Source organism: Tenrec ecaudatus, chromosome 12 (genome assembly GCF_050624435.1).
Source record: "Tenrec ecaudatus isolate mTenEca1 chromosome 12, mTenEca1.hap1, whole genome shotgun sequence".
NCBI classification, from domain to species: Eukaryota; Metazoa; Chordata; class Mammalia; order Afrosoricida; family Tenrecidae; genus Tenrec; species Tenrec ecaudatus.
In genome coordinates, this window is record NC_134541.1 from 136,709,024 (window position 1) to 136,725,725 (window position 16,702).

Below are 16,702 nucleotides of genomic sequence, written 5' to 3' on the forward strand. Positions count from 1 at the left end.
CAAGGAATGGTCTTGGACAGGTTATTCGGAGGCCATGGTCTCCGGCAAATCCTTCTCGCGAAGCTGTAAGGGGAACTCGAGGAGTTTGGGCTTTGTGGGGGCATTCTCACTCATGAATGCTCAGAATCCCCCCAAGTGACTTTTGCCTCAGAAGGCTGTAAGGAGATTACCTGGGCTGGTTTCTCCTGGAGAAACTGTACTTCTCCATCTTGAAGAAAAGTCAGAAACCGGGGGATGATGTGTTCCAGGAATGTAGAATACTGAGGTGATGACGTCACATTCTAATCATGCAAAAATCAGAGAAAACCCCATTTAAGTTATGTATGCATTTCCACCTCAAATTCACATCTGCTAAACTGAAAGCAATATCCATCATTGTAAAACATCCCTTTTAATATTTTTGAGCGGTCTTAGCGTGAGTAATCAGAGTTTGCCTAAGTTGGGATGACTGCTGCTCCTGAAATCCCATCTAGGAAACGTACCATTCCCCAACGGGATGCCAGTGCTGTGGAAAGTGGGGAGTTAAACGTGCAGTCGTAAGTGACCAGCCTGTGAGCCCAGGCATCTGGGGAGTTCTAGGCACAATTCTAAGGGCCCCTCCACATTGAGTACTATCAAGGGGTGCCCCTGAAGTTGTGGGACACAACTTATTCATCTCTCCCCAAGAAGCCTCTGAATTCCCAGAGGGCAAGAACTGTGTGAGTCATATCCAGGGCATTAGACTTTTTAATGTAACACCCCACGTTCAAGAGGGCAAAGAAGAGTACCAGCTTTAGGACTGGAAGATGAACAGAAAAACCAGAGGTTAGGAAAGTTTAAGGGACTGGCGTCCCAGTGCAGCCAGAGGGCAAAGACCTCAGGTAACACCTTGGGAATACTCCAGACAAGGCCATGGAGGATCCATGCCATTAAGAGTAAAGTCTATTCTAAAGCCCACCCCAACAGAGCCTAAAATCAAGCTCTGATATGATCCAGAGAGAGTTCACAGGTAGAGTCCTACGAAGCTACATACAAGTGGAAAACACCATTGGTGCTAACCAAGCCTGCCCACGTGCAATGAGATCACCAAGATTACACTAGACGGTCTAGTATCAAGAGTCGACTTCTTCCGACTGCAACGTTCCTAAACATTCCCACACAACATCCACTATACAATACAAACAAACAGGAAAAAGGGACTCATGGGCAGTAGAATTTGACTATTAGCTAGCCCAGATGTCAGACTGAAAACGGACCTTTAACAGCCACTGAACTCCAAACTCACTGCCGTGGAATAGATGCCAACGTGGCCGTGTGAGTCAGGGTGGAACTGACCCTGTAAATTTCTAAGACCAAACTTGTTTACTGAAGTAGAGAGCCCGTCTTCCTTCCAAGGAGTGACTGGTGGCTTCAATCTTCAAACGACCTTGGGGATCACAATCCAACGGGTAACCCTGACACCACTAGGGCTCCTCAAAACAGCCATGATGTATAGTCAAAGACTCAAAAGAAAATATGGTCTTAATGAACAGGTTGGACATTTCTGCAGAGAAATGAAATCCCTTCAAAAGAACCCCCTGGGCTGGGGGGTGGGGAGGAGAACCAAGGAGAAATTCTGGAAGCACAATAACTGGAATTTTAAAAACCAGATGATATGCTCAACAGCAGACTGAAAGGCAGAAAGCTAGTCGATGAATATGAAGAGACAGAAAGCATTCAATCTGAAAATAAAAAGGACTGAAGAGAAATAAACAGAACCCAAGACAAAATAAAATTGTAGAATGTGAGGCCCAAAAGAGAAACACTGCTTCAAGGTCATGTAAGTTTTAAGCAATACAGGCGGAGCATGGGGCCAACACCCATTCCACAAAAATATGCCATCTGTTATCTGAACATAACAATTCAAAACATGAAATCTTAAATGCCAAGAAGGGCAACTAAGTTTTTTAAATTAACAAATAAGGAGCTGACCAAATTAATATTCCTCAACATAGTTTGAGGTTCACTACCAGTAATGTGAAGACCTTACATGCAATGCTATGTGCAAACCAAACAATGAAAAAAATGATGCAGTTGTCGACACCTGCCCCTCCTCCCAGAAGAATTCACTTCAGAGGACAGCACTGAATTTGCAGCTCTGGGAGAGGGACATGTCTGACCAGAGCACACGGGAGCAAATGAAGGAGGAGAAAGAGAGTGGAGCACATCCTGGCCCACCAAGCGTTGAGGACGACATTCCCGCTCAGAGCAGCCAATCCACAGAGAGGACCACATGGCCAGCCCCATTATGAGACACTACATCCCTACAGGGGACAACACTGGAGACAGTGTGGGAATTCCGCCCAATCTGATCCCACCACACCAAGGCAAAACACTAGGGGCATGCAACAGAATAGCAAGGGGAACAGAGTAACAAAGCCCCCAGGAAATACCAAAAACAAACGTGGGGTCAGGGCGTGGCACCCCAACAGACTGGACTGGAAAACACTCCTAAAGGCCAACAAACAGTCCTTGAACTAACTACGAGTTTTTCTTTCTTGTTGTGTTTTGTTTAGTTTTTTTGTCATTGGTTTGTTGTTGTTTTGTTGTATATTGTTGCTTGGTTTTGCTCCGTCTTGTTTTTGTGCATGTTATTATCTCTGCAGGTTTGTCTACATAAAATAGGATGGATGAACAATCTGGAGGAGAAAACAATGGGACTAACAGTTCTGGGGTGATATGGGAGAGGGGGAAGTGGGGGAAAGGAAGTGGTGTTAACAAACCCAGGGACAAGGAAACAACAAGTGATCCAAATTGGTGGTGAGGTGGGTGTAGGAGGCCTGGTAGGGTGTGATCAAGGGTAATGTAACCGAGAGAAATTACTGAAACCCAAATGAAGGCTGAGCATGACAGTGGGACAAGAGGAAAGTAAAAGGAAATAGAGGAAAGAGCTAGGAGGTAAAGGGCATTTATAGCGGTCTAAATAAAGGCATGCACATATGCAAATATATTTACATATGAGGATGGGAAAATAGATTTATGTGCATATATGTATAGGTTTAGTATTAAGGTAGCAGATGAACATTGGGCCTCCACTCAAGTACTCCCTCAATGCAAGAATACTTTGTTCTATTATATTGGCATTTCATGATGCTCACATTCCTGACACAATCGCTGAAGACAAAGCGGGCAAATGTGGTGAAGAAAGCTCATGGTGCCCATCTATCAAAAGATATAGCGTCTGGGGTCTTAAAGGCTTGAAGGTAAACAAGTGGCCATCTAGCCATCTGGCTCAGAAGCAACAAAGCCCACATGGAAGAAGCACATCAGCCTGTGTGATCATGAGGTGTCGAAGGATCAGGTATCAGTTATCATCAGAACAAAAAATCTTATCATTGTGAGTAAGGGGAGTGGGGAGTGCTGAGTGGAGACCCAAAGCCCATTTGTAGGGCACTAGACATCCCCTTACAGAAGGGTCTCAAGGAGGAGAGGAGCCACACAAGGTGCGATGTAGCAATGATGAAACATACAACTTTCCTCTAGTTCCTAAATGCTTGCTCCTCCTACCCACTATCACGATCCCAATTCTACCTTACAAATCTGGCTAGACCAGAGGATGTACACTGGTACAGATAGGAATTGGAAACACAGGGAATCCAGGGCGGATGATCCCTTCAGGAACAATGGTGCAAGTGGCGATACCAGGAGGGTGGCTTGGAAAGGGGGAACCGATTACAAGGATCTACATGTGACCTCCTCCCTGGGGCACGGGAAACAGAAAAGTGGGTGAAGGTAGATGTCGGAAAGGGCAAGAAATGACAAAACAATAATTTATAAATTATCAAGAGTTCATGAGGGAGGGGGGTAGCGGGGAAGAAGGGGAAAAAACGAGGAGCTGATGCCAGAGGATTAAGTGAAGAGCAAATGTTTTGAGGATGATGAGGGCAATGAATGTACAAATGTGCTTTACACAACTGATGTATGTATGGATTGTGATAAGAGCCCCTAATTAAATGATTTTAAAAAATGATGCAGTTAATACAACCAACTAAGCAATGAAATAGGTGAATCAACTGAAACAAAAAGAACTATAAAGGGCTGGATTATAACACAGTTGAAAACTTAGGAAGAAATGGCCAAATTCCAGAAATACACTAAGTAACTAAACTAGCAAGGACTGCAGTGGAAAATCTGAACAGACCTGTAACATAATAAATTGAAACAAACCAAAAAATTCCCAACTAAAGAAAGTCAAAGAGCTGACACCCATTCTATTCAAACTATTGAATATATTCTATTCTGGCTATACAGAAAAGGATGAAAAACTCACAAATTCAAACATAATGCTGATACCAACCCCAAGCAAACATAACACTAAAAGAGAAAACTATAAGCCAATATCTTTCATGAACAAAGATGAAAAAAATCTCAAAATTCTAGTCAATAGAATTGAACAATATACCAAAATAGTAACACAATCTCTGAAGGGGGATTCATACCAGGTAAGCAAGGATGTTTCAACATTAGAAAAAGCACTACATGATGACATCAACTGACAGAGAAAAGGCATTGACAAAATTCCAAAACCCATTACTGACAAAAGGAGCCCTGTGGGGTCATGAGTTATCTACCTACTGTGCTAACTTCCGGAGTCAGCAGTTCAAAACCATTAGCCACTCCACAGGAGACAGATAGAGGCTTTCTGCCACCATAAAGATGCATTGTCTCAGAAACTCACAAGGGCAGCTCTACTCAGTCCTACCTATTAACAATGAGCTTATTTCTATTCAAAACACTCAACAAAAAATAGGAACAAAAGGGGTAATTCCTCGCATAATAAAGGGAACATATGCAAATGCAGTCATTAACAAGAACAATGAATAAAAAAGATGGACCTCGCAGCAACAGATAAACACAAATGTCACCTTTACCTCCAAAGGGAAAGTATAAAATATAAACGCTCATACCTCAAAATTTTCACTGACTTCTTGCATCATCTTCAGCTTTGTTTCATCAGCTGTAAATAAGACACACCATCAAATCATTCAGCTACATGTGTTCAGAAAATGATCGAATTTAGTCATTAAAATTGAAGCAATCAGATCTTATCAGTTTGACTGTCAAGGCCAAAAAGAGGTACTTAAGTTCCCTACAACATTTGCACTCCCAGACACCCGTATTCACACACAGACAGGCACACACTCACACACACCTAACCCATGTGCCTCTTTAGGGCTCCAGCCAGTAACCATCATCATTTTGCTTCAACTCAAGACAGGGAAAGAGGAAATTGGGGTGGGGTGGGGAGGGGTACATTCCTATTGATCTCAAAATGTACATCATGTAGCCTGCACTAAATTAGTCACACATACTACCAAGACCAGAAGAAAAAAAGAGTCACTCACGTGTATTCACATCGGTAAGAGCTGCCACAAACTGAAGGTATTTTTTCATCAGAGTGGTTTGATCAACCACCGTGGCCCCTTGTGTTGCAACGAACGCCATTTTTCTTGAGCGCTTCTTCACTTGTTTCTGAAGGAAACGGTATCAGGCCATGAGGTCCCCCAGCCTGTGAAAAGAAGTCAAGATTGGACAATTTATCATGGATACAGGCTCATAATCTCTGTGAAGGACTCATCGAAATCCTCACGCATTCTCCAAATGCGACACAACACTCCTCCCTCCCTCTCACTGGCTCTTTTGAAAATAAATTGACCTAAATTCATCTCATCTATAAATTTCTAAACCAGATTTGTAAACACAGATGCAGCTTGTTCCCTTGCCATTTTTTCCTTCTTTGCCCAAGGCCAGTGGTTGGCATTTTCTGTCTGAAAGCTTGCCATCTAAAAAACTCACTGCCGTAAGTCTATTCTGACTCATGGCCACCCTACAGGGCTGGGCAGAACTGCCCTTGTGGGTTTGTTTACAAGACTGTAGAAGGGGGGGGGGGGGAGGAAAACGAGCTGATTCCAGGAACCCAAGTGGAAGGCGAATTTTGAGAATGATGAGGGCAACGAATGTATAAGGGTGCTTTACTCAACTGATGTATGTGTGGATTGTGATAAGAGTTGTATGAGCCCCAATAAAAAGATTAAAAAAAGAGAGACTGTAGATCTTTACTGGAGCAGAAAATCTCAACTTTCTCCTGAGGAGCTGCTGGGGGTATTGAACTGCCTTATGGTTAACATCCCAACACAACACCTCTAGAGAACACTTCTAAAAGCCAGCGAGTAATAGTAAAAACTTTAGACTGTGCAGCCATCTGCTAGGTCCTGAATGAAGTGGAGCCGAAACGCTCCTTAGACACAAGGGCAGTGAGAATTCACTTATTTTGGAGGTTATCAGGGGGGGACCAGTCCTGAAGAAGGATCTCTCACTTGGTCAAAGTAGAGGCTCAGCAGGAAGAGAAACCCTCAACGCCAGGCTGCAGCGATGAGCCCCAGCACAGCAGCAAATGTGATCGAGCAGGACCAGGCAGGGTTCCCTTCTGTCACAGTCACTATGAGTCAGCTCCATGGCACCTAACTGCAGGCTGTTGCAAATATTCAGCCCAGCTATTTTAACCCAAAGCCGCCAGAGCAGTGGTTCACAACTATGGGAGGAAGTCAGATGCTCCTCCCAGAGGGCGATCAGCGGCCAGACTGCAGGGGTCCCACTCCCTGCTGTTAAGGACAATGGACACCTGCAGTCATCTATTTGGTTCCTGTAGGTGGGGTTTACACCCTACTGATAATGGTTCCTATGGAGGTCCAGAGAATAGGTCAAAGTTAAGCTGCCATCCTAAATCTAGGTTCCCCCATCTTGTCACATGTATCTCCCCAATCCCTCCACTTCCTATTGCAATGTATGTCCCTAGACCACCCCCCTCTCATTACTGTATTACCTATAGCACAGCCCCTTCCTGTGACGTATGTCCTCACCTGTAATTAGGGGGCTTGCATGTCCCCAGAGAAGATAAAAGCCTGGGCTAGCATTAAATATCTCTCTCTCTTCATCCATGGTAGGTGAGCATGCTACCATGAATTGTGTCTGACTCCATTTATTTCAATACTTCTCTTCTATCTCTCAATCTCTCTATAACTTTACTATGATCTTATTATCGGTGTACAATTGTGCCTACCGGACCCCCGTAATGCTGGCTTCCCCTGACACACAACCTCCCCAACGCCTGGACCCTTTAATACAGTCCTCCTGCTGTGGTGACTCCCATAGGTGGGTGTGTCTGCATGTGGGCGGAACCCCCTGGAAACTGATAGAGGAGCAGTGTCTTCCTTCCTAAGACCTTCGGAAATATGGTCTTGGGCAACCCAGGTTAAAGGGTCATGACCCACAGGTTGAGAACTTGAGCTAGAGGAATGAGCAGGGGCTGTGTGAGTTTCATGTCCTTGACACCTTATGAAAAAAATTTTTTTTTGCTTTCTCCTTGATTTGAACATGTCAAAACCATTCTTGGTTTATGAGGCATAAACAAGCAACAGGTTGGATGTGACTGTGGCTGTTCAGTTTGCCAGTCCTGTCTTAGACAACGTACTACCCTACCCACCCCACTCATAGGCGATCCTCCTGGACAGAGTAGAATTGCCCCCAAAAGATTTCCAAGGCTGTAATCTTCATGGGAACAGCTGCTAGGTCCCAAACACTCTCCTTCCTCCAACTGCTGCAGCCAGTGGGCCTTCGCACACAATGCTCCCGGAAGTCAAACCCTGAGAAGTCACCTCAGCTAAAGGGACACAGCTGGTCAGAGTGTGACGCTGCTCCAGCTTGTAGAGGAGTGGAACTGGCTTTCTACAACACACAATGCACAATGGGGTGGTAGGGAGGCTGACCAGCCCTCTCCGTTGAAAATCCATGGGTAACTTTTGACTTCCCACAAATGTAACTAGTAATAGCCTGCTGGCGACTAGAAGCCTGACCGGTGTCACGACCATTGACTAGCATGTTTTGTATGTTATATGTACAAGAAGCATCAAAACGTTTGTGGAAAAACGGAATTAAGTAATGGGGCTGTTCTACAAACATTTTAGAAGCCCCCCACCCCGAGTATGCTATACACTGCATTGTCAACAGCCGATAAAATCACTATTTTACAAGTGCAAGATACTTATGCCGGCTGGTTTGACTGCAGCTTCCAGAATCTTTGAAAACAAGGATCCTAATGCTATATTCATTTATCTTGAAATGGCGGGCGGCTGCAGCTGCAGATCTCCGCTTATCAAGCAATTCCACTTTTTCTCGTCCCGTTGTGACTTTTTCTGTTTCTCGGGAGTTCTTCCAGCATCACCAGTGGCTCTTCTGTACAGGCCCCCCTGGGGTTTTCGAATCAAGACTGACCGGACCGCACTAAACGCGGTGAACAATACGCGACCAAGGCAAAAAGACAGCTTTTTCCTGCTTCAGGTACAACTCGCGGGGACACAGCAGCAGGAGCGAGGATGATGAGCTGATGAACCTCACATGGGGTTTTGGGGAAAAAATCTCCCACGAGTAGTCCCGTGAGGATTCAAAGTCGGGGTTGTTGGGCCAACTGTATTTAATGAGCCCTCAACCCTAGCGAAAGGACTCCTGGACCCCAGCTCGCTCGCAGGCCCACCGCCCAACTCCGCTAGGGAGGCCCTCCACCTCGCTGGCGCCTGCCTTCCCAAGCGGGTCCAGCTGGACTTGTGCCCCATAATGGGGACACCCCCGACAGGCAGGGAGGACGCCCCCAGCACAGCCCCCCCTCAAAAGCTGAGGGCATGGAGAGCCACCAAGGAAGGACCTGTAGGGCTACAGGGCACCAAGGACCCCACATCCGCATCCTCACACCCGGGGCGCAAATTTCGGGGTGCCGGCCTCTCCCTGGCAGCCCCCGCCACCCCGCCCAGGCCTCCGGAAAGGCTCTGGCCCCGGTGTGGAAGCTCTGTTCCCAGTCGGGTCCGGTGGTTGGGGACACGTCCCGGGTCCCCCGGAGGGCAGCGTCCAGTTCGGGGCCTGGGGTCTGAAGGGGCCGCGCCGCCCCGCCCCGCCCCGCCGAGCCTGAGGCGGCGCCGCCAGGCCACAGGGGGCGCTCTCGTCGCCGCTACCTTCGCTCCAGGCGCCGGGCCGCTCGAGCCGGGTGCCTGCGGGAAGGCCGGGAGGTGCCGGGCTGGCCCGGAGAGGGGGTGAGGGGTGTCTGGGGGGTCCGCGGGCCCCAGTGCCGTCAGTCACACACAGCCCTAGGCTTGCCTCCTTTTGTCGCCGTGCCCCGGCGCTCAGGGACCGCCTTCCAGGCCGCGCTACGGCGCGCGTCGAGGGCCAATCCCCGCGCGCGCTAGCGGTGCCTCCGCGTCTCGTTCGCGCGGCCCGGCAGCGAGCGCGGGCCTCGCCCCGACCGGCGGCCTCGCGGCCCGGCCCGACCCGACCCGGGCTCCGGCGCAGCTCTGGGGCTGCCCGAGCCTCCTCCCGTGCCCGCCGCGCCGCCGCGCAGGGCCCCCTGCAGCCCGGCCGCCGCACGCCCCTCCAGGCCGGCCCGCCGCGCGCGGCCCCTCGCTCACCTGCACCTCGGCGCTCGGCTCCCGCAGGGCCAGGCCGTGCGCAGCCCCCTCTCCGCAGTAGCAGCCGCTCCGCCGCGCGGTCCCGCCCCCACTCGGAGCGGCTGCTCCCGCCGACCGAAGACTAGGCCTTGCGCGCCGCCCCCCAGTGGGTGCGGCCTGGGTGCGCGGCGGGGCGGGGCATCGGCGCCGGCCGCCAGCCCTTTAAACCCGCCTGCAGCAGGGCCGCAGGTGCCCCAGATCAGGGTCGCGGCCTCCTCGGTCTCCACGCTGGACCCTGGCTGGACGCGGACAACCGAGGGCCTAATTGAAGAGGTGGCAGGTGGACCTGGAAGTGCCCTAAGCAGAGCAGGCAGGCAGAATGGATGGGCTCCTCCTTTCCCTTTCTGGGACCCCTGGGATCTAAGCCACTTGAGACCAGGAGGGTCCTTGGGCAGCAACCCGGGGCTGGAGAATGAGCAAAACTTTGGTGCCAAGGAAAGCCCCCGAGAGTTCTGTCCAGAAGTGGCCGGCACGGGTGCAGAAAGGCCCACTGGTTCTGCAGCTGCCTTACCTAGATTTCCCACTGGGCGGGGCAGGTGGCGTGGCCTCTGTCTGATGGCCAAGGCAATGATGGAGGGAGACTTTGGTCAAACCCAAGAAATGCTGATAACAATGGGAGCGGGGAGTGGGATCCAGAAGCCCAGGTGAGTTGGTGTGGGCTAGACCAAGAGGCGACTTCCTGCAAACTTCATCCATGTCAGTGGTTTCTTCCTTCCTGGTAATGGGCGCTAGAGCTCACCCAAATGTCACCACCGCCTGCCCCTTCCTGACATCACTACCCCCGTGCCACTAACTCCGTGGATGGATTTCACACCTTGCAATAATTAAAAACTGCAGAATGCTCTTGGAAGCAAGCAGCCTGATAGGAGGCAACACATTACTTTATTGTTTCATGTTTGGTAAAGTAGAGGGGCGGCGTGAGGGAGTAGGGGAAGGAGAAACTCCCCGACAAGAAAGATTAACAGGGTAGCTGCAACAATGTACTAAATGTAACAATTGTGAGGACAGCGCAGGATTGGAAAATGTTTCCTTCTGAATAGAGGAAAGAACTACAAGACAAAGGACATTTATAAAGGTATAAATACAGGCATGTACATATGTAAGTATATTTAGATTTAATGATAGGGACATAGATCTATGTACAGATGTTAAGTATTAAGGTAGCAAACAGACACTGGGCCTCTATTCAAGTCCTCCTTAAACCCAAGAACACTGCGTTCTAATAACCTGACATTCTGTGATGCTAACCTACCCTACATGATTGCTGAAGGCAAAATGGGTGTATAAGCAAATGTGAAGAAAACTAATGGTGCCCACCTAATAAAAGAAATAGTGTCTGGGGTCCTAAAGGCTTGAAGATAAATAACGAAGTGGCCATCTATCGGGAAAGCAACAAAACCCATATGGTAGAAGCACACCAGCCTGTGTGATCACCAGGTGTTGACAGGATTGGGTATCAGAAGACCCCAAACAAACAATGTGAACAAGAGAGAGAGGGGGCAGAGTGGAGACCCAAAGCCTATCTGTAGACAACTGGACATCCCCTCACAGAAGGGTCACAAGGAAGAGACGAGCAAGCCAGGGTGCAGTGTAGCGCAGGAGAAACACACAACATTCCTTAGGTCCCTGCTTCTTCCTTCCCACTCATGACCCCAGTTCTCCCTTACAAATCCAGCTAGACCAGAGCATGGACACTGGCACAGACAAGAGCTCCGACACAGAATCCAGGGCAGATAAACCCCTCAGGAACAACAATGGGAGTAGTGATAGCTGAAGGGTAGGAGGAAGGTTGGGGGTGGGGAACCGATTGCAGTGATTGACGTATAACCCCACCACCACCACCACCCATACACATCCAGGGTGATGATCAACAGAAACATGGGTGAAGGGAGACAACGGATGGTGTAAGATATGAAAATAACAATGTATAATTTATCAAGGGTTCATGAGGGTGGGAGGGTGGGGGAGAAGGGAGGGAAAAATATGGAGCTGATAGTAAGGGCTCAAGTAGAAAGAAAATGTTTTCAAAAGGTTGATGGTAACATAGGTCCCCTGTGCTTGACACAGAGGATGTATGCATTGTTATAAGAGCTGTGAGAGCCCCCAATAAAACAATTTTTTTTTTTAAATGGAACGCTTCACGAATTTGCGTGTCATCCTTGCGCAGGGGCCATGCTAATCTTCTCTGTATCGTTCCAATTTTAGTATATGTGCTGCCGAAGCGAGCACAACAATTTTTAAATAATACAAATAAATTAAAAAATATTTCCTTCTGTTGTACATAGTAGGGCTGTGATGAGTTGGAAGAGAAGGGACCCAACCTCATCTGACAACAACAGTATTGGGGTTGTAACTGGATGTTTTCAGCATCAATTTCTGTTCCAGAAGGGAAAAAATGGGTCCGCAAACGCCTTCTGCAGTGAAAGAAGTTGCCCCTATGTCACCCAATCCTGTACACCTCACCAGAGAATGGCGCCCAGCCCGTGTGTATCAGAGGAGAACCATGCTTTGTACGGTTTTCAGTGGCTGATTTCTCGGAAGTGGAACACCATGTCTTTCTTCCGAGGCACCCCTGGGTAGACTCCAACCTTTGGGTTGGAAGTAGAATGTGGTAACCATGGGCACCAGCATCCCCAACACATAAACCATATGCCACCAGGGATAGCTCCATCAGGCATTCAAGAAAGGCACATTGTTACCACACGATGAGACCCCCTTCACCCCCACTGTAGTTGCTATTGCGAGGTGCTGTCCAACAATCCTATGTGAAGCAGGACGGACACAGCCTGGTCCTGTACCATCCTCACAATCGTCCCTCTGTTTGAGCCCCTGGTTGTAGCCACTATGTCGATCCATCTCATTGAGGGTCTGCTCCTTTTTCATTGACCCTCTACCAAGCATGATGCCCTTCCCAGGGGACTGATCCCACCTGATAGCATGTACAAAGCCATCCTTGGCTTAGAGGAGCATTCCAGCTGAACTTTCAAGCCAGATGTGTCCGTTCTTCTGGCTGTTCATGAATCTGGTCAATAGTCTTCACTGACACCACAATCCAACTACATCACCCCCCACTGGAATGGCTCTGAAGCAGCCCCGCTGGTGCAGCCATTGAAAATTACCTGTTGACCGAAAGGTCGGTGGTTGGGACCCACCTAGCAGTGGCCCCGAGGGACAAAGAACTGGTAACCTGCTTCTGTGAAGAGTCCTGCAAAGAAGCCTCCCACCTTGGGCACTTCTATTCTGTTGCACGGGGGTGCTTTAGGTTGGAACTCACTCCCTGGCATCCAACAGCGAGGATGGTTATCATCAGAAAGAAAGGGAAAAAATGAAAATAACAAATATCGAGGAGGAGGTGGAGAAGTGAAAACTTTCACCCACTACTGATGGGGTTGCACATCTGTGTCATTGCTGAGGAAAACAGCTCGGCAGTTCCTTGATAGGTGAAAGATAGAACTACCATTCAGAAAAGCAAAACAAAACAAACCCTCACTGCCATCAAGTCCAAGTCGATGCTGACTCATAGAGTCCAGGTAGCATGTTGACTTCATGTTGGGCTCCTAGCCCCAAAATCAGCGGTTCGAAACCAGCAGCAGCTCTATGAATGTGGTCATCACCTAATCTGGTGTCAATTTATGGATTAAGAGTGTAAGAGTGGAGTCCAGGCTGTCAATCTGAAGACAGCCAATGAGACTTCTGTGTGGGCATGGCCTTCTCCTGAGAATTCTGGGAAATCTGGTACTTCCTCCGTGGAAGCGGAAGACACCTCTCTTTCTCTGCTACTCCCTGGGAGACATTGCAGAAGACAACACACTAATCTGCATTGTGGGTGACAAGGCCAACAAGCACCAGATCAAACAGGCTGTGAAGAAGCTCTTTGACACTGACTTAGCCAAGGTCAACACCTTGATCTGGCCTGATGGCAAGAAGAAGGCATATGTTCAACTGACTCCTGACTCTGACGCTTTAGATGTTGCCAACAAAATTGGAATAATCTAAACTGAGCCCAGATGACTAATGCTAAGTATAAACTTTTTCAATATCTTAAAAATAAAAATAATTTTACAAAGAGTTACAGTCTTACGAACTGGGATCTACCTCAAAACTACCTGTACCTTGGGAGTGAAGACTGAAATACTGTGATCTGAAAGAGAGCAAAGCATGGCCACTCCTAAGACTAGGGAAATGGCAGTCATTGGATCTTGCGAGGGGCCCCTGACTTAGTGAGCATCTAATGAAAGGGGACCCAGAACCACATTATATTTATTACCTCAATGCTCCCCTGCAGTAACACGACAGATTTTAATCTGAGAGGCAAAGATCTGCTCTTGTAAGAAATGATACAGGGAATTTCTCCTAGCATCATGCCCGCCCCCCCCCCCCCACACACATACATACTTTATGTAAACAGAACTCAGTCAATTAAGAAATCCATCTGCACAAAACAACAACCCATAGATTGCTGCTCACAGATGGACTGTGCTCCCATAAACTCTTATCAGAGGTCCCTAAATTCTGGGCCACTGGATAAGCGATGGATGCAAACAATGCAAACCTTACACCCCAGGGTGATGACTGATAACGTTTTCTTTTGTTTGTTTGTTTCCTTTGGGGTTTTTTTTGTTGATGCTCTTGTTGTTTTTTTTTTGTTTTTGTCATAATACGACCGCCAAAGTAAGTCAGAGTAATTAAAAACCTGTGCACAAGCAGATGGATTTTGGGTCCCCAGCTCAAGCGATGTCTATACCAGTATCGTTGTGAAGCAGGTCTTGAAGGAACCCCAAACTACAGCGACACAGTTCACGGGTTGGGTGTCTCACAGGTAGTGTAGCTTGCAAGTTGAGGCAGAGAACCAGCTAAGGCAGTCTCCATCCATGTCCATTTTGTTCATATGCCCATTGGGCAATGACAGGAGTGGCAGAGGAAAGAGGAGGACCAGTCTCCACAGTGCGCGTCTTCTTATCCACTTGATTGTTAAAGTCCTCCTCTTCAGAGATAACCACATAAGATACGAACCTTTACTTTCTTGGTCCATTCAGAGAGGTCTACCCGCATCCCTCTTCCCCACACCTCCTTGTCACCAATTTTCCAATCATGCTCCTTCCAATTCCCTGACCATATTAGCCAAGCTATTAGCCACAGCCCATGATTCAATATACAGTCTCATACATGGCCATTTTTCCTGGCAGGCAAACTGAACAGCCAGGTGCACTGTTTGAAGTTCTATCCACTGGGAAGATTTCCCTTCGCCACTGTCCTTTAGGGAGATCCCAGTAAGGGGCTGTAGGGCTGCTGCTGTCCACTTATGAATGACACCTGCATATCACACAGAGCCATCCATAAATCAAGCATGACTTTTCTGTTCTTCAGTTAAATTATCATAAGGAACTCCACAAGAGGCCATAAGTGCAGACTAGGAGAGGAAAGGTACTGTGACAGGAGTGGAGACTGTGGGCATTTGGGCCACTTCTTCATACGGCTTACTTGTACCTTCAGGTTGCAGGTTTAGAACAGTGTCTGATACTGAAGTTAGGACATTAATAGGAAAATATTGGGACCCTGAAATATGGGATGGGAACCTATCGGCTGATGGTCCAGAAGAGGAGGATATTGGGTGCCTAGAAACTAAGCCACTCCAGTCAATAGATCCACCCCTCCCAACTGAGGTGATTAATCCACTATCAGTAAAACAATCCACACCTGAGCAGATTAACCAAACTGGTCAAGCTGAAATGCCAGGTAGGGCTGCATCTGTGGCATAGGCTGAGGGAGATGCCTTACAAGATATTGCTGAGAGCACCCAGGAAACACTGTCATCACCCATCATTTCCTCTAGGCCTATCACTAAAATTAAGGCTCAGGAAGCTCCTAAAGGTGAGGTTGAGATGATTACTCAGGAAGAAGCATGCTATACTCACAAACATCTGCTCGAGTTTTCTGACACGGACAAGCAGAAGCCTGGGGAATATCCCTGGGGACGGTCACTAAGGGTGTGGGATACCGGTGCAAGGAAAGCAATATTAGACCTTCTGAGTTTCTGGATATGGGACCCCTAAGCACAGATTCTTCTTTGAATGTCTCAGCGAGAGAGGGTAAGAGAGGATCTAATTCTTTATTTAGTTGGTTCACTGAAGCCTGAACTGCCAGATGGCCTAGATTGACCTACCTTGGTAAACTGTAGAAAAAGGCATCCAAGAGCTTAGGGAAATTGGTATGTTGGAATGGATCTATCAGTATACTCCCATAGACCGAAAAAGAGGGTGTCCCGAAGACATACCCTTCACCACAACCATAAGGAACAAGTTTGTGAAGTGGGCCCCAGCATCTCTGAAGGCTCCCGTGATTGCTATTTTATGTGCACCAGGATTAAAAGTGGGAACTGCCCTAAGTAAACTTCGACATTTGCCTACAATGGAGCTGCTTGGGCCACATGGTGGTAGAGAGCAGGTGTCAGCACTGAATCTACAGAGACAGGGTGGACGTGGTTATCCCAATAGACAGCAAGGTTTCCATAGTAATCAAAGCAACCTGTCTCGGGTGGACTTACGGCATTGGTTACTTAGCCACGGTGTCCCTAGGAGTGAAATACATGGGAAACCTACTAAATATTTACATGATCTGTACAGGCAGAAGAATGCTAGATCCGGTGAACAGCAGAATCGAAAGTCATAACCACTGAATCAGAGGCACTGAGTTTATGCTACTGACGGTGGAATACTTTGGAAAAGGATATCAATAACGGTTGTATAACACAAATAGCGTAATCAGTGGCACCGACTTATACATGTAGAAATTATTGAATTGGGGAATGTTTTGTTGTGTACATCTTTGCCACAATTAAAAGAAATTACATGAATAAGAATGAGTACAAGGAGAGGAAAATGTTCTAAAATTGATTGTGATAATGAATATATACTTCTTGATATGACTGAACTATTGAAGTGTATGATAGTGGATGAATTGCCAATAAAACTGTTTACAGATCAAAAAACCTTACAGTCTCTGAAATGCACTGGGGCAGCTCTACCCTGTCCTATAGGGTCACTGTGAGTTGGCATCCACTCGATGGCAGTGAGTTTGTGTTGGTGTTTGGCTATTTCACTGAGCCAAAATGCTCCTTCGAAGCCAGGATGGCGAAACTTCACGCAAACACTTTGGACGTCTCGAAAGGAGAGTCCAGTCCCTAGAAAAGGACA

At 47.7% G+C, this 16,702-nt stretch overlaps 1 protein-coding gene and 2 non-coding genes across 8 annotated transcripts in view; all 3 read right to left on the reverse strand.

The window, feature by feature from the left end:
- TRRAP (transformation/transcription domain associated protein) overlaps nucleotides 1–9,609 on the reverse strand; it is a 78,250-nt gene extending 68,641 nt beyond the window's left edge. For 5 of the 6 annotated variants that reach the window (XM_075565050.1, XM_075565054.1, XM_075565051.1 and 2 more), the window contains exons 1-4: nucleotides 9,471–9,609; nucleotides 5,364–5,527; nucleotides 4,926–4,975; nucleotides 171–281 (exon numbers count right to left, since the gene is read on the reverse strand). In XM_075565050.1, the coding sequence (XP_075421165.1) occupies nucleotides 171–281; nucleotides 4,926–4,975; nucleotides 5,364–5,463 (261 nt within the window). In that variant the 5' untranslated portion in view covers nucleotides 5,464–5,527; nucleotides 9,471–9,609. Of the gene's footprint in view, nucleotides 1–170; nucleotides 282–4,925; nucleotides 4,976–5,363; nucleotides 5,528–9,020; nucleotides 9,160–9,470 lie in introns of those variants that run through there. The other variant, XM_075565049.1, reaches the window with a different exon arrangement.
- On the reverse strand, nucleotides 5,050–5,227 carry LOC142423721 (small nucleolar RNA ZL1). Its single transcript, XR_012779321.1, has one exon. It is a non-coding gene; the product is annotated as a small nucleolar RNA ZL1 (small nucleolar RNA).
- A 2,022-nt stretch (nucleotides 9,610–11,631) lies between the features above and the next one.
- On the reverse strand, nucleotides 11,632–11,738 carry LOC142423527 (U6 spliceosomal RNA). Its single transcript, XR_012779158.1, has one exon. It is a non-coding gene; the product is annotated as a U6 spliceosomal RNA (small nuclear RNA).
- Between the last annotated feature and the right edge of the window lie 4,964 nt (nucleotides 11,739–16,702).